This window comes from Doryrhamphus excisus, linkage group LG2 (genome assembly GCF_037039965.1).
Source record: "Doryrhamphus excisus strain RoL-2023G ecotype Guam linkage group LG2, RoL_Dexc_Guam_v1.1, whole genome shotgun sequence".
NCBI classification, from domain to species: domain Eukaryota; kingdom Metazoa; phylum Chordata; class Actinopteri; order Syngnathiformes; family Syngnathidae; genus Doryrhamphus; species Doryrhamphus excisus.
The window spans coordinates 9,477,475-9,501,518 of NC_136358.1; the positions used below are offsets into that span (position 1 = coordinate 9,477,475).

The 24,044-nt window shown below is 41.7% G+C and overlaps 2 protein-coding genes across 6 annotated transcripts; both read left to right on the forward strand.

Moving 5' to 3' along the window:
- The first annotated feature begins 4 nt into the window (after window positions 1-4).
- Window positions 5-17,923, forward strand: LOC131125216 (protein Dok-7-like). Of its 5 annotated transcripts, none has more exons than XM_058066530.2 (13): window positions 5-428; window positions 506-551; window positions 2,075-2,305; window positions 3,821-4,021; window positions 5,609-5,728; window positions 11,143-11,241; window positions 11,308-11,999; window positions 12,145-12,202; window positions 12,374-12,832; window positions 13,051-13,124; window positions 14,085-14,148; window positions 16,223-16,381; window positions 17,477-17,923. In XM_058066530.2, exons 1-13 carry the CDS (start codon window positions 375-377, stop codon window positions 17,611-17,613), a joined length of 2,394 nt encoding a protein of 797 aa, XP_057922513.2. In that variant the 5' UTR covers window positions 5-374; the 3' UTR covers window positions 17,614-17,923. The 5 variants fall into 5 exon arrangements, with proteins under 5 accessions (XP_057922513.2, XP_057922517.2, XP_057922514.2 ...); XM_058066534.2 differs by having other exon boundaries at window positions 16,223-16,370; XM_058066531.2 differs by having other exon boundaries at window positions 12,377-12,832.
- A 3,447-nt stretch (window positions 17,924-21,370) lies between these two features.
- LOC131125220 (alpha-2C adrenergic receptor-like) lies at window positions 21,371-23,855 on the forward strand. Its single transcript, XM_078789118.1, has 2 exons — window positions 21,371-22,152; window positions 23,227-23,855. Exons 1-2 carry the CDS (start codon window positions 21,437-21,439, stop codon window positions 23,792-23,794), a joined length of 1,284 nt encoding a protein of 427 aa, XP_078645244.1. The 5' UTR covers window positions 21,371-21,436; the 3' UTR covers window positions 23,795-23,855.
- The last annotated feature ends 189 nt before the right edge of the window (window positions 23,856-24,044 follow it).

The following is a 24,044-nucleotide window of genomic DNA, read 5'->3' on the forward strand; positions in this document are numbered from 1 at the left end:
GCCTCTTAGTATTAGGTTCAACAGCTTTTATTTCATTAAGGTCATTATTGCTCCTTTCACATCATATTACTACTGCTAAAACGAGTACTTTTGCATGACTATGAGTACTGCAGTTTTTTTCTTGCTCTAACCTTGCATGTGTGTCCTATGACCCTGTGGCATTCCAAGCATGTGTTTCTTCCCAGGTGGTATAGTTTGCACGCCAGTTTCCATGTTGTTGTTGTTGTTGTAAGAGGACGAGGAGGTGAGGCTTAGGGTTGGGGTGGTCTTAGTTGGGGCGTGGACTTTATCGCCCCCCGGGCTTTGGAGCTATTTTGAAAGTGACCCTCATTCGGGCAGCCCACTCTTGCAGCTGTCAGGAACCATGACTGAAGATGACGGAATCAGTTGTCGTGGAGGGATACGCCAGACTCCGAGATGGGAAAAAGGTGTTTCCATTCATTCTGAAACCAAAACAAAAAATCAGTTCAAACTACGCTTTAACGGTTCTGTTATTGTTCCACAGTGGAAAACTAGGTGGATCGTCTTTCGCAAGCCGTCGCCTGTAGCAGGTAAGAACATATCCTGGGCATATTAGATGCCACCGTGTCTGTCATGCAACCGGAAGGTTTTGAATTATACATTTCTAATCATAAAAACTTATTATGTACAAGTAGTTGAAATGTCCAGTGTTTGTCAAGTGAATTAAACCAACCTAAACCTTGCAATAACTAGCTAGAAGTGCAATGATTGCCTCTTTTCTCAACACATATTCTAACAGTGCATACCATGCAATCATAAATAACCAAAATGTGTTTTTTGAAATCCAATATTTATTTGCCATTGTCATACTTGCATACAACTAGTCAGAAACACAAATTGCGCACATTGTATTGCTTGTAACAGTACATGACATCAAATCGAAATGTTTTTATTTATGACTTTTTACTAATTAGTAAAAAAAAATACCTTTTGTTGTGTGTCTTTTATGTATGCATATTAGTTGCGACAGTGCAAATAGCTTTTTAATTAGAAGTGTGGACCAGCACATAAGGGGATAGAGAAGAAGAGACAGGAGGGATTATGGGGACAAGACAGCGAGAGACCATAGATCGTATTAACAGCCACATTGATACTGTACTGAGACAGTAATACTTAATAGTCATAAAAATATGAGCTATAACAATAATACAATTAACAACTAGAAATGTGCAATTTCAGGAGAAATGACGTGCAATGAGCTGGCAGCAGACTGAAGTGCCGTAGCTAGCGTGCTAACAGCTAGCATGATAGCGCAAAGTGTCCGTGTGAGTTAACAACTGTAAAAATAGCGAACATGCTATTGATAACATGTTTACAATGCTAGCATGCTAACTGTTAACATTTTAACACCTCATGTAACACTAAGTTTCTTCATAGGCTTGTACTTATGAACGTGGTTAAAAATGCTAGCATGCTAATGCTATCATGTTGGCAATGATTATATGCTAACTGTTAGTATGTTAATATCTAGTGTGATAGTGCTGTGTTTATGCAAGTTAATATCTGAGAAATTGGCTAAAATGTTACCATGCTATGTTAACAATGATTTGTTGCTTAATGAACAGTTAACATGTTAACACCTAGCATGATAACACCAGGTGTCTTTGTAAGTTAATACCTGAGAAAATGCCTAAAATGCCAACATTAGCATGTTTACAATGCTAGCTGTTAGCATGCTAACACCTCGCCTGATAACACTATTCAGTACATAAGTTTATTTTAAAAAAAGTCCTTTGAAAAAGTGGTTTAAAATGCAAGCAGTGCTAACATTCTGACTATTAGCATGCTACATACAAGCATACAAGCGCGAGCACAAATCAACGCTAGTCCACGTGCATACCATGCACTCTTTAGCAACCTACTATATGGTTCTACTTGACACCCAACATAACAGTACAGACAAAAGATTTGGGACAAACGAAGCCCTTGTCAGTATGTCCATGTTGTCACAGCTGTCGCGTTAGAGGTAGGACACACACATGCATGCACGCACACACTTGTAAATTGACATTGAGGACACGTGGACTCACATGGACTCTTTGGTCTCCTTCAGATTGCCTGGTCTTGCTGGTTTTCAAAGACAAGTCGGACAAAGCCGAGGGCAACAAGGAGCGTGCCGCCATAACCCTGGAGGACATCTGCGGCCTGGAAACAGGACAGTGCTATGAGGACGTGGCCTTCACGCTGGCTATTCTCTGCCTCAACCAGGCGGTGCTGCTGGGCTTCGACAGTAAGGACGCCCTGCAGGCGTGGGAGGTGCGTCTGCGTTACAGCCTGGGAGAAGGTGAGGACACATTGAGGTTGGGACTTTTGGACATTTCCTGATCGGGGTTTAGAGTTGACAGGAGTGTACCGGTTGACGACTCGCAGGGTCAGACCAAAATTTGGGAGTCGACAGGAGTGTACATCCTGACTAGTTGTAAGTTTGGACCGTTGTAGACGAGGTTTGGGAGTTGACACATGCCTAGCTGATATTAGCTGATATCAGACAACAAGTTTTAAAGTTAGAGTGTTCCAGCTGGCTAGTCATGATCAAACCTTTCTAGACCAAGTTTTGGAGTTGACAGGAGTGTAACAACTGAGTAGTCATAAGATTTTGATCTTTCTAGATTAGATTGGGTGTCGACAGTCGTATACCATCTGATTTCGGGCGTTATCAAGAGACAGAGATACAGTCTAAGACAACAGATTGGTAGCAATGTCAGAGATGTGTCTGCACCTATTTCACCAAAACAAATTCCTAGTATATGTTTGATCAAAACTGGCAATAAAACAATTTCTGATTTCTGATTTTTTTCTGATTCTGATTTCTAGACCAAATTTGGGAGTCGACAGATGCGTATCAGCTGATTTCAGACAATTACAGACTTAAGTTTTAAAGTTAGAGCGTACCAGCTGGCCAGTCATGATCGAACCTTTCTAGATCAAGTCAACGGGATGGGAGTCAACAGGAGTATACCTCCTGACGACTTGTACCCTTGGACCTTTCTAGAACAGGTTTGGGAGTTGACAGGCGTGTACCAGCAGATTTCAGACCTTTACTGACTACGTTTTGGAGTTGACGTGAGCATTCCAGTTGGCAAGTCACAATCAGACCTTTTCAAACCAGGTTTAGGAGTTCCAGGTTATTAGTTGCAGGTTCAGATAATTCTAGATCATGTTTGGGAGTTGACACTTGTGAACCAGCAGATTTCAGATCTTTACTAAGTCTTGGAGTTGACAGGTGCGTTCCAGCTTATTATTTGCAGGTTCAGACTTTTCTAGATCGTGTTTGTCAGTTGACAGGTGTGTAGGAACTGAGTAGTCATACGTTTCAGAGCTTTCTAAATTAGTTCTGGAATTGACAGTGATATACCATCTGATTTTGGCATTAACAAGGGCGCACTTGCGGATTGATAGCAACGTTAGATCTTTCCAGACCAAGTTTGGGAGTCGACAGCAGTGTACCTCCTGACTAATCATAAATTTGGACCTTTCTAGTCCAGGTTTTGGAGTTGTCATCAGAGCATGTATAGCACTGTGTCTACTATAGAGGAACATTGTACAGTATGTTACGTAAGAGAAACTAAGAGGCGCCATTAATAGCAGGTGGCCGTGGTCCAGTGGAATGTCTTCATGTGTTTTGTCGACTACTACAGAAAAGTCACCTGACAGGTTGTAGGCGTAGATTCTTACATTAAAGCTTTGTATTTAATCCTGAGAGGTGAGTTGGTGGATGCAGCTGGTGGACATTTTGTAGGGAGCGTATACGGCCACACGGAGGCCACCCTGAGACAGTGACCATTTTCTGTGTTGCCAGTTCACATGTTCAACGTCGGAGTCCTTGCAGGGACCAAGTTAGAAAGCGGACCAGCTACCCTTCACCTCTGCAACAACTTGCTGGCCCTCGTTCGGGATGTCCCCCCTGTCGTCTTCGGCCACTGGAACCTTCCAGATCTACGCAGATACGGACCCGTACCCAATGGATTTGTCTTTGAGGGAGGAACACGCTGCGGTTACTGTAAGAGAACTGATGCTAGCAACCGGGTGGCATTTTTAGGTTTTTAAGTGTTGTACAATTGTTAAAAGGACTCTTCACCAAGGTTGATCGTTCCTCTATAGAACAGAGGATTCTTGCATATAAGTTGAATTTCATTGCGACTGACCTTAATTATTATATATTAACATTAACATATTAACATTAACACGTTGACGTGACGGTGTCATGTCATGTCATGTCATGATTTTTTTTAATGCTGCTGCCAATCAGTTAACGTCAGCATCTGTAATTAAGTGCCAGACTGGTGGTGATTGCTCTAAGACAGCAAGGGAAGCTGAGCTTATGTACTGCTGTGTGTACATTTCATTGACTGAATATGCGCAAGAATACCTCCATCTTATGAATACCACTTCCTTCTCAATTATCCTTGCAGCGCCACGGCGCTTTAACACTGTCAGACGCTGAGCGTCTACTGATTGCAATTGGGAAGCATAGAGTAGGTTGTTCCACTGCGCAAAACTGGACATTGGATAAATGCTGGGCTTTGTCCCGCCCATTGGACTCTCAGCGTCTCTGGGGTTAATGGGGAATGACCAGCAGCTGCTCTGCGCCAGACAATACCGGATATTGGTAAAAAGTCAATATTGAGCATCCCTCCACATAAGGGAATAAATCATAAAATAACATAATTGGCCTAATATGCAGAATATTTAATAAACAATTAGAATTCTAATGTTGAAACTGATAATTCAATAGTGTTTATTTGACATAAACTGTCACGTTCCGGCTTGTGAGTTTTACGGTTCGACCCCAGGATGCAGAGATAAGGACCCAAATGCAGGTAAAAATATATTTAATTGTGCTATGCAGTAGAACAATGCACTAGCATGGCAAACTCAAACATGGCAATGAACCAACAAAGGAAGGAGCGTGCACCTGAACTAAATAGGCAACAGAAAATAGGAAACAGGTGCAGGAGATAATTGAAAGGAACGGAAAACAGAACAGAGCAACAGAGGAAGTGAATACAAAATAAGGGCATTAACGAGGAACAGAGGAAAAGGAACTAAAACGAGCTGTCACAATCGTGACATAAACACTATTTGACATTGCACGGCGATCAAGTGGTTAGCGTGTAGACCTCACAGCTAGGAGACCTAGCATCTCTGTGTGGACTCCGAATTCCTCCCACATTCCAAAAACATGCTAGATTAATTGGTGACTCCAAATTGTCCATAGGTATGAATGCGAGTGGGAATGGTTGTTTATCTAAATGTGCCCTGTGATTGGCTGGCCACCAGTCCAGGGTGTACCCCGCCTCTCGCCCGAAGACAGCTGGGATAGGCTCCAGCACCCCTCGTGAGGATAAGCGGTAGAAAATGAATGAATGAATATGAATCTATTGACACTTTGGAGTAGTGCCGACAATTCCGCCGATCTTTAAACTTTGAAATGTTGCGAATGTGATTGAGTAGAGCACCCTTTGCCATGGGTGGCCTCAGGGACAACAGGTGACCTTTGATCTCCGAAGTCTCATTAGAGGCCAGCCTGTTATCGTAGCATTTTGCTGTTTTGGAGCTTTTGCATCTACCCTGTTTTCTCCCACAGGGTCTGGCGTTTTCCTGCTTTCGTCATCCGAGAGCGAGCAGATCAGCTTCCTGTTTGACTGCATCGTCCGAGGAATCTCCCCCACCAGGGGCCCGTTTGGACTGAGGCCAGTTCTGCCAGGTTGGTACCAGGTGTTACACGTAGCCCGGTTCTTCCTCGAATCTAACCATTCTTGGCCGAGGATGGACTGGCAGCTGCTTAATACATAATTGGCTAATCCTCTGTGGCAATTGGAGTGGCGGCCTTAAATCAAGCTCAAGCATCTATGTATAGAAAATGAAACTACCATGGAATCTCTCTAGAGGAACGTTCTAGAGCATTGTTTGTTTGAACTGCAGAGTTCCACACAATTTTTTCCCAGAGGATATAACAAAATAATCTCTTCCGAGGTCAAATTCTGAACATTTTCGACCATCACTACAATCCATCTTCTATGTGGTTTGGTTATCGCTCCCTCGTTATATCATAATTTTTCAGAAATTAATTCATGAATTAATGATGGCTGTTCGTGGTAGACTAATAGTCAAATTATTAGTCAGACTATTAGTCAGACTATTAGTCCAAACATATTGAAATACAAGTACTGAATGTACTGTATGAAGTAAGGGTGTGGAAAATAATCAATATTAATTGATACATTGATTTGCATGTGCGCGATGCAAGGGCATCGGCTCATTCACTGTGTATCGATGCAATTGACGGGTGAAATCTAGATTCATCTTGATGTGGTGCAAGGACCGTTTTATTCATGTTCAACTTCCCACCCATATGCTGTTCCCCAAGTGCAATGAATGCACCATCATTATTTCCTGTCTTTAAATGGTATGTTTGGAAACACGACGGAAAGCTTGACAAAATGTCCGTCATTTGCAAAGAATGACACATTAAGAAGCCGTACAACGGCAGCACGACAAACATGCAGACCCCCTTAAAATGGGGACACCACAACACGGACAAGTCTACCGCCGCCTCCCTGTCTAGTTCCTAATCGGACACTGAGGAAAAAACAAGCAAATCAGGTCAGTGGATCTTGCGCTGCTTTCCAAATTATCCAGGATCTATTTGTCCGTCCCAGCAACAAGTGTCCCCCCCTCTGAAGGTTTGTTCAGAACAGCAGGTGACATTAGAACAGCAGAGCAGTTGGCTTCTTCCTGATTTTTGAAACAATTTTAAAAGGGTTTAAGTTTACACTTTCTGCTCCTCACTACTATATTAGCCTACCTCCTAGTGCATTCATATTAGCAGTATGTTTTACACACAGGAATATAAACAAACATTGATTGCACTGTTGAAAGTGTCACTTTAATTTTGTTGCTGCCGTGTACTGTATTTTTTACAGCAGTAATTATTGTTTAATTGTTTTACTCCACCACTGAACCACTGCTATTGTAATTGCAATAGCCAATGTGAAAATGTGAGGAAAGTTGTTTTTGAAAAGTGGTTGGTGTTTTAAGATGGCAAAAAGAATGATCAAGAAGTGGTGCATAGTAAAAAAAAAAGACAAACAGCACTTTAGTTGAATTTACTGCCAAGTGCCTAGAAGGAATAAAGCCAAATCCTTTTTGTAGGACCATACTGAATTCCATTTTTTCCCCTTTGCTTATTTGCATCATGTTGAATTGCATCATATTGCAAGAAATTGCACCATATCATATCGGATTGCATTGATTTGAACTAGATGATTATCATATCGCATCGTATCACCTGAAAATTCCATGTATTCCATGTAGTGCTGGCAGTGCATCGAGATGTGTATTGAATCGTATATAGTATTGTGGCCACAAGGCAGCAGTCATGTTACATGTATGAGAAATGCCTTTTTACATGACCCTACAGAGTGAAAAAAAGTTTCTCCCATTCCGTGTGGAAGTGGTAAGTTTGTGCCTTGTTCCTTTGGCCTTCTTCACCACTTTGTTTGAAACCCTTTCTTAAGTTTACAAGAAAGTAGATGATGCAATGTCAGCAGACATTGCGTGTGAATTCTGAAAAGCTGAAGCGAAACGGAAAAGCGAAAATCAAAATTTTGAATGAACACAGGAGCCGTTCGGAAGCTGAAGCTGGACTGAAACGCTGTGAATATACGCTAAAAAATACAATGTTCAAATCAGGAATTGAACCCAACCATCTCTGGGTGTGGAAGCACTCTTAACAGCTGCGCTATCCACGTTTTACTAATTTGCCACAATTGGGGTAGGGCATGCCAAACAAGTCTAGCAATGAGTGGATCTGTCTGGTGTAGTTTAATGTTGATTTGGGAGAGGCAAGTCATTTATTTAGGGGGGTGTTGAGCCCCCCTCCCCAGTGTAGAACCGGTCGTGGTTGGCCTCATACTTTCAGCTGCCATCAGGTTGAGTTCCCATTAAGCAGTCTTTGAAGTCTTTGATGTGATATCAGATGTGATGGGACAATGAATACAAAAATGGATGTGCTGGTTCACACGCCTACATTAAATTGTGGTTGCTGGTTGCATTGAAATGTGCTTGACACTCTGAAAAACCCACCTGTGAGGTTTTGGTGATGTGTGCGCACTGTGTGCCTGTCAGCCAATGTACCATTGCGCAGGGTGCGCTTTGCCTGCGCCAAGAATAGACTGGGCCGGAGCTAGCTCGCTGCTTTGTCACTGCTTTGTCAATTGTCACTGCGCCAAGCTGAAAATGTGGACAACTCCCCTAATTTTGGCGCAGCGCAGTCTACCAAATTACCTAATTGGCGGCGCCACAAAATGTTGTGTATTAGGTTTTTTGCTTGTGCGGCTCTTCTTGCACAAAAAAACACAGGATGTATTTTTGGCTACAATTTTGCCTTAGTTTACGTGTATTCTCCGGTTAGCATGTCTTGTGTTGTTAATATGCCACCTGTATTCTTCTTTCTTTTTTTCTAAACTATAAAAACATGTTTTGTTGTAATTGTTTTGGCTTTCTGGAATGCATAAATCGGTTTGACATGATTTCTTACGGGAGAAATGGATTTGGTTAGAGTCGGTTTCAGTTAGAGTTGGACTGGAAGGAAATAATGACGCTAACCAAGGTTCCACCGTCATGATGTCATAGCTTGGCTTCATTTTTATGATTATTTCTACAAATATCTCCTAGCATGCTGCCCACTTTCAACACCTCCCCCATTTTCCCAACACCAACATGACAGGAAAAGTGTTGGGTCAATGAGTGGGTGGCTGGGGAGGCGGGCATGTACCCCCGTGGGGGTCTTGCTCAGAGGGGCTTATTAGTGTCAAAGAATAAATAGAAGTGAGGGTCCGCACAGACAAAAGCCTCCTAAATCACCAGAGGTATTTATGTAACATCATCGGCAAGCATTCCGACACCTCCCGACCCCAGATTAGACATGCCATTCTACACGTTCTAGCCTTTTAATGCCTCTTAAACTAAATAAAATCCATAAATACAAATTACACATGCAAGTATTTTTAAGGAAAGATTGTTTACCAGGCTGGGTGTAAATTATATATACAGTATACATACACACAGTATACGCACTCATAAGAATGAGCCAATCCAATCCGCTTTATTCATAATTTAAAAAATAATTTTAAATCCATTTTCCCTTAAATTAAAATGTAGTTTTTTATGGTCGTTTGATGTGAAAAAATACAACTAAATATTTGGTACTAGACGTAAATAATAATCAGGGATACTGATTCACATCCCAAATTTTTCTTAATATTAACCTTTTTCTCAAATGTTGATAGGAAAGGACTATGTATTTTGGTTATTTTTTTAATAATTATTTAAGATTAATGCAGAAGTAAAATAAAAACTTATTCATAAAATAATTATAGTAAAATAATAGAATGATGGATTAAAGCAATCTTATCCATTTAATCACTGCTCTGAATTACATATAAAATACATTTGGAAGAAAGGTAAACTATGGGTAAAAAAATTGTATCACAGTACATTACAAAACAATACTGTATAGAAAATAGAATATATTCATGAATATATTTACAGTGTAAATATAATGTCATGTAAATACTGTAAATAAATGAAGGTAAAGGTGGTGCCAAACATTAAATCTAGTGCTTGTGTATGGGCTCTACTCGCAGCGCTATTAATAGCGTGCGACCCTTTATGCTAGCCTGTCCAAGGACGTTGCTTGCTCACATGACCGTGTCGTAAACACAAGGTGTTTTTGTTCTAATTCAATCAACATTGTGTGTATTGATCGCCTGTCAAGGTTAGCGGTTAGCATGCGGGTCATTCTCAATGGAGAGAATATATTTTTAACAGGTTTGACACACTTTATACTACTTGTTAGCATAGTGCGCCAGGGCAAAAAAATGCCAGTGTTTGCTAAGCTTGATGGAAAGCTTTTTTTTACTACTTTGTTCGGGATTACGAGTGATGATGAGGATTTTTTTCGGTCAACTAAGTTTTTTGTTCCCTCTGTTTTTGTTTTTCATAACCCGGGAAGTACATTTTTGGTCTTCAACAATGATAGAAAGGCTCCTTTGAACATTTTACGTGATTCTATGTGAGGGGTGCTCGCACTTTCTCAGTCCCAAAGATCTACATGTACTATAAAGCTTGAAATTCTTCCTAGCCTGCTAACATTACAACTAGCTTTAGCGTGTGTGGGTGGTGACGTTTGGCGTGTGCTGGGAGCTTGTTGATATTTCCAAAGTATTTTACATGGCTTTCAAAGCGTCATACTAATATCTAAAATGTCACTCTCCTGTAATGTTTGGTGAGACACACAAACATTAAAACATTAAACATTAAAATAAAAACACAGGCTGTTGCGGCCAAAACGCATGGGTCTGAACACCCGATGTCATCGATAATCGTAGTAATATACTAATAATTTTCTTCCATCTGTGCTTTCAATGCAGTTGTTTCTGCATATGCATTTCAGTTGTCTTCATCAGCAAGTCATCTTTGACCTGGAGGGTCCAATCCTAATGTTTTATGTCCTATTCCATGAACCAGAAAATAGCTAGCTAACAACAAACACAAATACAGCTCTTTATTAGGGATGACCCTTTTGGCCACCGGATGATTTCCATAAAAGACTGTGACTGGAACATGCTGATACGTAAATGCCTTTCAACGCCAGTCACAAAAACCAATCAGGATGCTGCGGTGACAGTTCATGTCACGACAACACAAACACGACATGGATGTGTGCTGTGTCACGTACGTATAAAACCCACAAGGAATACACTTTGTCAAGAATCAACACTAGTCGATAAAACCTCAAATCAGTTTGACAATTTAACACAGGCTATGCTAGCTATTCCAAAGTGTTTTGTAGGTGTTTGACTTCTGTTGCATCTTTCCTTACACGCTTTGCCTAGCGGTTACTGGCTGCAGCTAACTAGCTAGAAACGCCTAGCTTCTCATCTTCAGACTCCAAATGTGGCTTTTCACAACAGTTTTTATAACAAACAAGCAATGCCACTTCCCACTCATTGATAATCGGTTTCGGAATCTGCGACATAAAACCTAATCGGAGCATCCCTATTCTTTATCAATTTTTGCCCCACTCCCTTAATTTGATTTCCGCTTTGTTGGCAGATCCCGGCACCAGTCAGGCCAACTCAGAGGAAAGGTTGAACCATGAGACACAGGAACTGGAAAAGCGGCTTAGCATGCTCTCGAATCGGAACAGCACGGGTACGTTATATGCTACGCTACTGTTGTTAATATTTAAAGACCTTATATGGTGTTATTTTTTTGTAGTGTACTCCGCAGTGAGCGGTGATGACCGCAGCATATCGGGTTCATCTGACGCCTCGGACAACAGCCAATCAGATTGCAGCATTTCAAGCCGTTTGGCCATTTGGACCGAACCGCCAACCACCAATCTATCGGACAACCACCCTACTAAAGGGAACGGAGAGAAACTATCCGCCAACCAGGGCGGTGGCCACAATCTGGGCGTCAAAGCCCCAAGACAGCTGCAGGAAATCGGTCGCCAGAGCTCCTCTGATAGCGGTATCGCAACTGCAAGCCATTCCTCGTATTCTGGAAGTTTCTCCTCATACACTGGAAGTCTGGACATTAGTGAGGACTTTGGTTCAGTTTTTAGCCTGCCGCCACGTTTGGCTCAAGACCTGAGTCCTTGTTGTTGCCCTAAAGGTAGAGAACTCCAGTACAAGGTACCAACATCCCTCAGGTACCTGTACGACACCCCAAGGAATCTGCTCCAGGGGGAAGGTGGGCAGACGGTGGACACTGATCACCAAAGTCCATTGACAGAATCGTTAAAGGGGTCAAGCTCAAAAATACCACCAGTCTGCTCACACGGGTCTTCAGGGGAGAATTGGAAGAGGGGGGCATCCATTGGAGATGGTGCAGAATCCTGTAGCATGTGCAGCTCTCTTACGTCCAAAACTGTAGTGACCATCTGTGCAACATGCGGTGGATTTCAGGTAAGGTTGGCGTACTACAATTTCCAAAGTACACGGAAAATAACGGCTTTTCCTTATTTCTGCATCCGCAAGCCTCATTTTGTCATTCGTCTTTATGGTTTTTCAACAAAATGCTATCAATAGTTTGTATTTGAACCTTTCACAGGGGACGCCGCCCCCCATCATCAACTCTGCAAGTGGGGCAGCATTACCTGCTTTACCAGGTAGGGTGCAATAATAACCTGAAACACACATAATGCAGCACTGCATGCATTTATTCCTGCATGGATGTGTCATTGCATGATCTGTGGCGTCCGCCCATGTGGGATTCAATGTCGAAAAGTCGCAGTGAAGGCTTTCCCGGGTCTGCCCAATGTCATATTTCCCCCATACAGCAGATCGAATTGTTGACAAATTATCACCGCGCAGTTCCGATGGGAAGCCAAGTAAGGGATCACCGCCGCCTGCCAAAAAGGGGCGAGATAAACTAGCTAGCCTCTTCGCCCAACTCCTGCGCTACCCCAAGGAATGGAAACTCACCCGATGGAGTCTGTATGAAGTCATGACCCCTGCGCCATTACTCCCCAAAACCCCACCATCTGGAAAAAATGCATCCACAAACATTTACGAAAACTGCTCAAAGTGTCTGGGGGCATGCTGCCACCCACTCCCGAGGGGCCCGCCTCCGGTATTAAGGCGCAGGAGTAAAATTTTTGGCGAAGTGCAAAGTTTTCTAACAGGGCTGCAACTGAAGGAAAGTCCAGAAGATGATGATGCTAAAAAGGTGCCCCAGATTGCAGGCGGCAGTCAAGATCCAGATGAAGACATGAATGGTCAGACATTGAACAGTGAAGGTAAGGTCTTCTTCTGTCTTCTCCAACTGGACCTTGGGCTGCTTTTCCTCCTTCATCTCTTCCCTTTTGCTTTGTTGGTTTCACTGTGGATCTGATTAATCGTGTTGGGCGCGACACTCACAAAGTTCTCAAATTGTCTCGCAGTGCTGACTGAATTCATAATTAATTCACGATTACGACATTCATCATAACTGTCTTTTTCTCCTCCCTGTCCCCAGACAAAAGGCATCATCTCAGAGAGGAGCGTCAGAGAGCTGACCCTGCTTACGAAATCATGGAGAGAAACTCTGAGGTATGATCATCTTCAACATTTCCAGTTCCGATAACAATTGCTCATTTCGATTCTAATTCCTAATGATTGTCGATGTCAATGCTTTTAAGAGGCAGCATCATAAAGGTTTAAATGTGGGTGCTAATCAGACTTCTCTTTGGATTGAACTTCTGAATGTCTGAACCGTTCCATCTATATTCCCACCTCACCTGACCCAAAGCCCATGAACGAAAGAACGAGATTGTAAATACAAGCGGCTGAAATTAGTTTCCTCACGCAGGGTGGCTAGACTCACCCTAAGACATAGTGTGAGGAGCTCGGTCATCCGGGAGGGGCTCGGGTCGAGACGAGCCAGTTGAAGTGGCTCGGGCATCTAGTCTGGTGAGGTATTCCAGGTTGGCCCAGCAGGGAAAAAAAGGCCCCACGGCAGACCTAGGACACGCTGGAGGAATCTTCTGTCACAGCTGGCGTTGGAACACCATGGTGTGGTGGCCAAGGAAATTTGGGCTTCTCGACTGCTAAACTGCTACCCTCGCAACCTGGACCCAGACCAGCAGAAGAAAATGTATGGAGGAGAGTGCATATCCAGACCGGAATGGTTTCACTCTTGAGTGGTCTCAATGGCGGTCGTTAGCATACGGTGGAGTGGTGCCCCTAGCGGCCAATTATGGTGGTTTGGTTGATATCACCTTCGTTAGCATTCCATTCCATGCGCTGAAACGTCTTCTAAGACAACCTGAACAGTCCAGTTGCGATCGATTCAGTGCCCTAAGAACACAATGACCTGGATGAATGAGAATATTCACAGGAATATTTGGAAAATGTACTTTTTGGCACAGATTTATTCTTCAAGTTTGATGAAGTTACAACATTTCTTGCAAACTTGTACTGGATTGCTTTATGTGACCAGTGAGCTTAGGTAAATCGCATAATGATGAAAACAGTACATATTTAAGCAACATCGACTGCTTTGTCTTGCAGGCGGACGAAAAAAATAAGCACAAGCTGATCAACTGCGGTCAAAGGTTGCTACAAGAATCGGAAGGTAAGTTTGAAAGTTGCTAACAGCAATAAAAAAAAATAAAAATTAGTATTCAGTACAGCCCTGACAAGCATCTTTCAAGTACGTAGTGACCAGAATACGGCATATAACTTGTCTTGCACTATTTTTTGACCAATAATAGTCCATAGTCAACCACGAAACAGCCATCATTTATTCATTCATTCTGGAAAAAAGGCGACAGATCGAGGGGGTGATGTTCAGCCAAACTATGTAACCACATGAATCGGCTGTGTCAAAATATTGCATTTTCACTGCAAAATACAGTGGAACATCAATTAGTGTCGGCCCCGGTTAGCAAGTTTTTCAGTTAATGTAGAAAATGTACACCCCAATTTTGCCTCTGTTTGTGTGCATTCTCTGCTAACTGTGTTTTTTTATATGTTTTAACCACAAAACGCCCTTCCTTATATTATTATCTAGCCTCCAAAATGGCAAAAATGGTTGGCTACGCTATGTCCCTCATCGATGATGTAATCGGTGGTTTCCTCATATTTTTTTTCTCACATATTTTAGAGTTTTGTATGGATAAAGTTATTCCAAATACATATAAATATTAATGAAAAGGATTAATGAACACTTAAGGTTATTTTGACATTAATTGAATTTGTTTTATTGAAAATTGTTTTCAGTCATGTCAGGAATCACGTCGTCTTCGAAAACTATAAAAAACATTTTGGGATTTACAGAACACATTAGTTGGATTTCCATTATTAATTCCACCACACGCAGCGCAATCATGGGTAGACAAATATATCAACAGTTCACAGTATTATGCAAGGTGATAGCATAATACTAGCATACTAGTATACTATGAACAGCATTACTTGCTATGTTCATAGCTAGACACATATAAACACTTAGCATTAATGTGATACATGTTAGCATACTCTAGTGGTTAGCGCGTAGACCTCACAGCTAGGAGACCAGGGTTCAATTCCACCCTCGGGTATCTCTGTGTGGAGTTTGCATGTTCTCCCCGTGCATGCGTGGGTTTTCTCCGGGTACTCTGGTTTCCTCCCACATTCCAAAAACATGCTAGGTTAATTGACGACTCCAAATTGTCCATAGGTATGAATGTGAGTGTGAATGGTTGTTTGTCTATATGTGCCCTGTGATTGGCTGGCGACCAGTCCAGGGTGTACCCTGCCTCTTGCCCGAAGACAGCTGGGATAGGCTCCAGCACCCCCACGACCCTCGTCGTGAATGAATGAATGTTAGCATACTAACTTTATCATATTAACATTGCTAGCATGCTAACGCTATGATAGTCACATTTTTAGTTGTTTTCATAGGTAGACACTTATGTAAGCAATTACCACTATTATGTTAGGTGTTGGCATGTTAACACTAGCCAACTAGCAGCGTTTTTAGCCATTTTCATACATATACATATACTGTACAAATACGTAGCACTTAGCTTGCATTGGCATTACATTAGCATAGTAACATTTTAGCAATTTTTGATAGTTAGCACTATCAGGCTAGGTGGTTAGCATGCTGACATTAGCATACATGGCACTTGGCAAAGGTCTGTGCTCTCCGAGTGCTTTTCTAGTGTTTTATGGGAAAAATGTATTAGGTTAATGTAGATTTTGGTTGCAGTCGGACCTTCTGGAACAAATTAATGGTGCCAACCAAGGTTGCATGGTATGGTGATTATAACACCACATATTCATGTTGTCCACTTTGGAAAAAACGTAGTTCATAATGATTGTGGCACAAGGGGAAAAAATGTCAGAACTTCCTGAAAGTTGTTGAGATCTCTCTTACTGTTACCAAGTCACAAAATTTTAAGTGATCCTAATAAAACTATGACCTAGTGTAGGTTCTGTGCACAATTTCACATCGTGTTTCAAAAATGCATAGGACAGTAAAAACTACATAAACACTTTAATGTATGCTAAAATATAATACAGTGTATACAACCCCACTTTGTAGTCATCCATAGTGACGTTATTGGTAGCCTTAATGTTAGCTGTTAGCCTTTCATCATTTTAGGTGTATTAGAAGTGTAAGGGTGTATGATGCTGACTTTTTCGAGCCGTCTGTCTTGCAGGAACAACGGCAGCGTTCCCACCGGAGGCGCCGCTGGCCGAAAGGCCTCGCGGTGACTCTGTGACGTACGTTAATATTCCAGTGAGTCCGACGTCCAAGAAGCAGCTCAACTACATGGAGCTGGAGCTGCAAGAACACAGCACCCGAAGGTCCGCACCGAGTAAGGATTTAACGAAAATGCGGCACTCGCCGTGTTCTCGTGTTGCGCCGTGACTTTAAGAGGTGTGTTGCGCCATTTGTTTTTTGTGAGCAGGACATTACATCACATTTTGTGGGTCTGTAATAGTAATCTCAACATGGGCCAAAAATGTTACAAATTTTGGGTGTTTGTAACAATATACAGTATGTCCCCATTAAAAAAAAAGTTAGCATTACAAGAATAACATCAACAGTCCTCATTTTATGCAGGTTTTACTATTATTTTACTATTATTGTAAACGGTACTACTACTACTCTTCCTCATATGATTTTTCTTTTGAAATAGACAGTAAATATATAAATACAGGCTTCATGTTTGAATAAAACACTTATAAAATTACTAATAGGTGAAACAAATATTCTTTGATGAACTACTCAACATCAGCTGCTAGCATACAAGCTACCAAGATTGTTAAGTGAGCCTGAACGTGACAGCCACTTGTAGCTTGCCCGTGGGACAAAAGCTAGCTAGCTGGAGAGGAAGTGACAAAGGCAAAATGTGTAAACAAAGACGCCATAAAGTAGAATGAGATTGAAACGTGAGCTATCACACACGCCGGCATAGACAAGCTTAGCACGCGACAAGCTCCTGTCAACTGACTACATGTTTTACGTACTATTTTTCTCACGATGCAAACAATAATGAGCGAAACGTAATGTTGTAAAATACTGGAGGAAAAAAACATAAACACATCACAGAGACAAAAATGTGAGTAAAAACACCTTAATTACATTTAAAACAACAAATGCACTTTTTTTCAGTGTTTCACATTAACATGACTTGTGTGGTTTGTGAGTAGCGGCCTCTTCTGGTGAATGTGTCGTGGCAACTGAACCTCACAATAAATACTGTGAATAAGGGCAATACTGTAGGCTTATCAGTTACTTACATTCGTCCATACCGTGCTTACTGTATGCTACATTAAGACTTTCATCTAGTGAAAGCCGGTAAATTGTTCTTATAAAAGTTGAGGATTTTTGGGTAGAAATATCCCTCAAGATGCACCCTTGCGCCTTTTGAAAGTCGTGTTTTGTGTCTTTTGGGTGTCGACGATAGAAAAGAGTGCCACCAAATACGCCCACATTGACATCGCCGCCACGGAGACGGCCCACAAGGTGGGTGCCCAGCATGCCTTGGGGCGCCAGGAGGGTCTCCACACCCTGGAACTGAGAAGGAAGGGGACGCCGCATTGACCTTGTGTATTATATCATTTATGTTTTTACTCTGCATTGTGAGTGACTTTTTACTAACTATCATTATTATTATTTAATATATTTAAAAAATGTAAACACTTTTGATATGTGTAAATATATTCTCCTGTGATGTTGATGACAAATTATATGAAAGGACCATGTACTGTGTACCATATGTAGGAGGAAAAATACATGACTACTATTTGTTCTACTGTAAATTATTCCTGTATTATTTGTAATGACAGTAGCGACTTATGCTAATCATACGTAACATATATTAAAAAAACAATTAAAGAAACAGTTGATTCTCCCCCCCACACTGATGGTGTCATTCATTTTCTACCGCTTATCGCTTGTCGCGGCCCGTGGGGGTGCTGGAGCCTATACACCCTGGACTGGTCGCCAGCCAATCACAGGGCACATATAGACAAACAACCATTCACACTCACATTCATACCTATGGACAATTTGGAGTGGCCAATTTACCTAGAATGTTTTTGTGGGAGGAACCACTCGTCCGCTGTGCAGCCCGCTGTTATTAATAATCTTGTATTTAACTAGTCTGTATGCAAATAAAATCAGTATTATAATATTATATATTGTGTATATTAATATATTACAGGGGTTTTCTAGACATTAATTATTGTACAAATTGTTTTGAAAAACATGAAAAATATATGTCTTTTAATTAATTTACATTTAATAATTTTAAACTTTTTTTAAAAATATACTTTTACTATTTTACACTATTTTTATAATTTGTACAATACGTGTATTTTGGGTTTATTGTACTTTCATTTTTAAAAATGATTATTTAAAGTCTGTAGGTTTGCAGTGTGTTTGAATTTCTCTCCAAAGTCTGCTGAAAACCTTTTTGTAGACGTCAAATACGTTGTAAAAGACATGCAAACGTAGTAAGTATGACATTGAAGTGAATGTAACAGGCAGCAGCAGGTGAAATGTGTTGTTGTGGTTACGTAAGGCGCTAACTTGTTCTTGGCAGTCAGCAGGCGTGAAAACGATGGGGCCGGTTTCATGCTCAGCTGCACGCCGAAAGAAGGAAAAAAGAGCAGCGAAAGAGCAACCAATTGTTTTTCTCCAAGACTCCTTTATTGTCTTGTCTATGTCCAGTTACTTAATATATATTAATAAATAATACATATATCATGCCATGGCTGAGATTGAGTAAAAAAAAGGTTCTCCTCTCTTTCCATGTGGAAGTGGTAAGTTTTTGATTTCTTTGGTCTTTCTTAAAGGGAAACTGCACTTTTTAAAAATTTTGCCCACCATTCCAAATCCTTATGTGAAACATGAATACATATTTATTGCCCTTTTCTGTGCATTCTAGCATAAGAAAACAAGTTAATATGAGCTGGCTAACAACAGACGTTTGGTGACATACCTACTTTGATGCTAACACCCTCACAAAAAAAAAACAATTTACATACTAACTGACTTGTATATTAACCAAGCTACAGCCATATTATTATTGTAGCAGCTTACATAAAACACAATTTTTATCTGGCGGACGAACATGACGCCTTGCTAAGTGCTAGTCTCAGCATCATTCACAGACAGAAGAGTAGATACCTAGCTCTCAATTTGGCTACAGAGACTCAACAAGATGCCGTCAGCATGTATGTGTTGCCACTGCTGTTGTTGTTGACAGAGCTAGCATAACTATGTGTATCAATCCGCTAACTGGTGTTTTAAATCATGGAAATAGGGCAAGACTGCAACTATTACATGTTATCATCAGTGTACATGCTAATGCATGATCACAGCATGGATATCAAATCATGCAACGTTGGTAGAGGGCTTCATAGTCGAAATAGATGTGTTCCGATGATGTGCATTGTGAGCTAGCTCATTTGAATTTGTTTTCTGGTGTTATAATGCACAGAAAAGGGAAAGAAATACGATGTCTTTTTTATGTTTCACATAAAGGTTGGGAATGGTGGGCAAAATTACACAAAAGTGCACTTCCCCTTTAAATTTAGAATGACTCTATTGGAGAGGCTAACTACTTAGCTAGGTATCTTGCTGATATTATTACAGTACTTGTTTATTGCGGCTAACTGCTTCCAGACCGTGATAAGGCGATTACATTTTAATAAATGGAATGTTTTCACACAGGAAACCTGTGTATGGCTTTATAAACACGGGTTTTTACGGTTATTTGAGAGAAAATATGGCTACCGCTAGCATAGTCTGAAGGTAAGATGGGGACATACTGTATTTTCTGGACTATAAGTCGCACAAGGCCAAAAATGCATAAGTAGGTAGAAAAAAACATACATAAGTCGCACTGGAGTATAAGTCACACGCTCCCTTTGTTTGTCGGTTCATTGTCTTGTGTTGAGTTTGCTATGCTAGTGCGCCATCCTGCTGCATAGCGAAAATAAATACATTTTTACCTGCATTTGGGTCCTAATCTCTGCATCCTGGGGTCGAACCTTAAAACTCTCAAGCCGCAGCAGTAAGTCAAGTTCTAACATTAATAAAATAACAGAGAACAGGCTGAATAGGTGTAAGATATGCTAACAAAATGGTTATCCAGCGACATGGAACATAAACATGAACAGAAAAGCTGTCCAGTGTTTATGTAACATAAACAGTTTTAAGTACACTAACTGTTTTCTTTTCTTCTTCTTTTAGTCTGGAAAATATGGTAATTACGTTATAGTTTAGTATACTGTATTTTGCCAGAAATGCTACCTTTTATGACAAAAATACAAAAAAAGAAACACTTTATGGTATGGTTTGCCATGGCCATAAAAATACTAACATTGTATTCTGTCACCAAAGTACTATACTTCATTTCAAAGTTCTGTGACAAAAAAAAACATCTCAAAAGAGTTTCAGGTTTGATACAAGTTTATTTTGAAACTTGTCAGAAAATTATACTCATATTTATATCTCATCTATCATTATCATAATTGTGTATTTTCATAAGGTTATGAATTATTCATAACAGATACATCACATATATCATATAGAATTTGAATTTATGTAGCATTATATGCATGTAATTTACATAAATAGAAAATCTATATAATTAATATAAACATATTTAGAACTATTAAAAAACTGTTGTAAAAAATACATTCAAATGAAATTAAAAAAAATGTGTTAATCAGTGAGGATTGCTAGATGGCATATTCATATTTTTAATTTATGTATTTAATTATGTTTGAAATTAGAAATGACTTCATTAAAATATTTATGTAAAAACACATATTACAGTATGAATTTAACTGTAATACGTGTTTTTACATAAATATGTGTTTTTACAGTATGTTTTTACTGTAATACATGTTTTTACATAAATATTTTAATGAAGTCATTTCTAATTTCAAACATAATTAAATACATAAATTAAAAATATAAATATGCCATCTAGCAATCCTCACTGATTAACACAATTTTTTATTTCAGTATGAATTTAACTGTAATACGTGTTTTTACATAAATATTTTAATGAATTCATTTCTAATGTTTTTAGGAGGGTTACAGCTGTAATAATAATAATAATAATAATAATGACAATAATGTCATTATTAAAAACACTTACAAAGCATACATTCAAATAAAAAGATATTTAAAAGAAAAAAAACAACCAAGAGATGAGTGACATCTTGTATGTGGACCATTTCTATGAAGACAAATCCATGCTCGCTGTAATAAAAATGGATCATATCATCAAAGATTGTGTTTAGTGTGATGAGAGAGCAGAAGGATGGGGGCGGGACTCCGACACAAGAATCAGCACCACAAGCTGGAGCGCACAGAGCCGACACATCACATAAGCGTGAAAACCACAATGGATTGTTTCAACCAAACCTCATCCTCGTCCTCGTCTTCGTCCTCGTGGTGGTCCATGGTGGGCATCGCTGTCTTGGTGAGCTGTCTTATCTTTGTCACGGTGGTCGGCAACATCCTGGTGGTGATCGCCGTGTTGACCAGCCGTGCTCTTAAAGCCCCTCAGAACCTTTTCTTGGTTTCGCTGGCTGCCGCTGACGTCCTGGTGGCGGCCCTGGTGATGCCCTTCAGTCTGGCCAACGAGCTCATGGGCTACTGGAGCTTTGGGGAACTTTGGTGCGGCATCTATCTGGCGCTGGATGTTCTTTTCTGCACGTCGTCCATTGGACACTTGTGCGCCATCAGCTTGGATCGTTACTGGTCCGTGACGCAGGCGGTGGAGTATAATTTAAAAAGGACTTCCAAGAGGATTAAGGCTGTAATTTTAACAGTGTGGTTGATTTCAGCCATGATTTCCTCGCCACCGTTGTTGACGATTGAGAGGAATTCAGAGGAGCAATGCAAGTTAAATGATGACACTTGGTACATCCTGGCCTCCAGCACAGCCTCCTTCTATGCACCCTGCCTCGTCATGGTTCTGGTCTACATCAGGATCTATCGGGTGGCCAAAACCAGAACAAGGAGCATGTCAGAGAAGAAGAATAACGGCATGCAAAGCAACCAAACGGCCACCGAAGACATGGACAGCTCCTCATCAGGCGGGAGGAGCCAGAAACAGTCCACAGCTGCCACTGTTTACGGCAAGAATGCCAATGCCACTGTCGCTAACAGCAACGGCGCTTACGAGGACACCAAGACCGCTTACGGCAACGCAAATAACGACGCCAAGGTCGCTGACAGCATTGCTACAAATCCTTGCAAAACTTTCAACCTCTTTACCTCATGGGGCAAACACCACAGTTTCCATGTTAGCAAAAAGCTAACCCAAGCTGCCACTGACACGACCGCCGTTTACTCCAATGCTGCTGATGGCGATGGTGCCCATGCCAGGGCTGATGCCGCTGCCAAAGCCACAGGAGTCAATATCAAGGTTACTGATGACGATGGTGCCCATGCCAGGGCTGATGCCGCTGTCAAAGCCACTGGAGTCAACATCATGGTCACTGCTGGCGATGGTGCCCAGGCCAGGGCTGATGCCACAGCCAAAGCCACTGGAGTCAACACTAAGGTCAGTGATGGCGATGGTGCCCAGGCCAGGGCTGATGCCACAGCCAAAGCCACTGGAGTCAACACTAAGGTCAGTGATGGCGATGGTGCCATGGCCAGGGCTGATGCCACAGCCAAAGCCACTGGAGTCAACATCATGGTCACTGATGGCGATGGTGCCCATGCCAAGGCTGATGCCACCAATGACACAACTGCCAATGCGTCCGTCACGGATAGCAAGGCTGCTTACGTTGAATCTAATGGTGTCAACGCCACCAATGGCACTTATGCCAAGACCGCTTACTCTGACAGCACCACTGATGCCAGCACTATCGCTGCAGCCGTCGATGCCAAAGGCACCAGCGCCTATGCCAATGACGTCCCTACAGTTGGCAATGCCGCTGCCAAGACCACCACCACCACGGGCAGCAACAGTTCTTACACTGAATCCGACATCCTTGGTACCGACAACCCCACTTTCATCAACGCCACTGCAAACCCTGACACCAATGCCTCTTGTGCCCACACAGCTCACTATGACAAAACCACTGATGCCATCGCCGTCGGTGCCAACACCGCTTCTGCCAACGACAACAACGCCGCCACAAACCCTTCCAAATCCATCAACCTCTTTGCTTTGCCAAGAAAATGCAGCAGCTCCCTCATCCACCAAAAGCCGACCCAAGCTTCGAACCCCATCACCGTCACTTCTCGCAAATCCGTCGACTTCTTCATCTCCTCCCGCGTCCACCAAAAGTTAACCAAAGCTGCTGATGCCACCAACGATGACATCGCTGCTGCCGATTCTGCTTTCAGCAACGCCACTGACAACCACACTTACGCCAACGAAGCCACCGCGGTTCCTCGCAAATCCATCGACTTCTTCACTTCACGGAGGAAACACCGAAGTTCTCTCGTCCGCTGCAAGCTAACCCAAGCGCGTGAGAAGAGGTTGACGTTTGTTCTCGCCGTAGTCATGGGCGTCTTTGTGGCATGCTGGTTCCCGTTCTTCTTCACGTACAGTCTGTATGGCGCATGTGGCGCTCCGTGTAAGATCCCTGATACCCTGTTCAAGTTCTTCTTCTGGATCGGGTACTGCAACAGTGCCCTCAACCCGGCCATATACACCATCTTTAACCGAGACTTCAGGAGGGCCTTCCACAAGATTCTTTGCAATGCACGGAAAACGTCCCAACTAGCTAAATTTACTTGATGGAATTGTATATGAATGTTCTGAACTCCTCTTTACATGCGAGTGAAGTGACTGATTCAAAACACTCTCTGTGTCATTTTCATTCATTCATTTATTTTCTACCGCTTTTTCCTCACAAGGGTCACGGGGGTGCTGGAGCCTATCCCAGCTGTGTTAGGGCGAGAGGCGGGGTACACCCTGGACTGGCGGCCAGCCAATCACAGGGCACATATAGACAAACAACCATTCACACTCACATTCATACCTATGG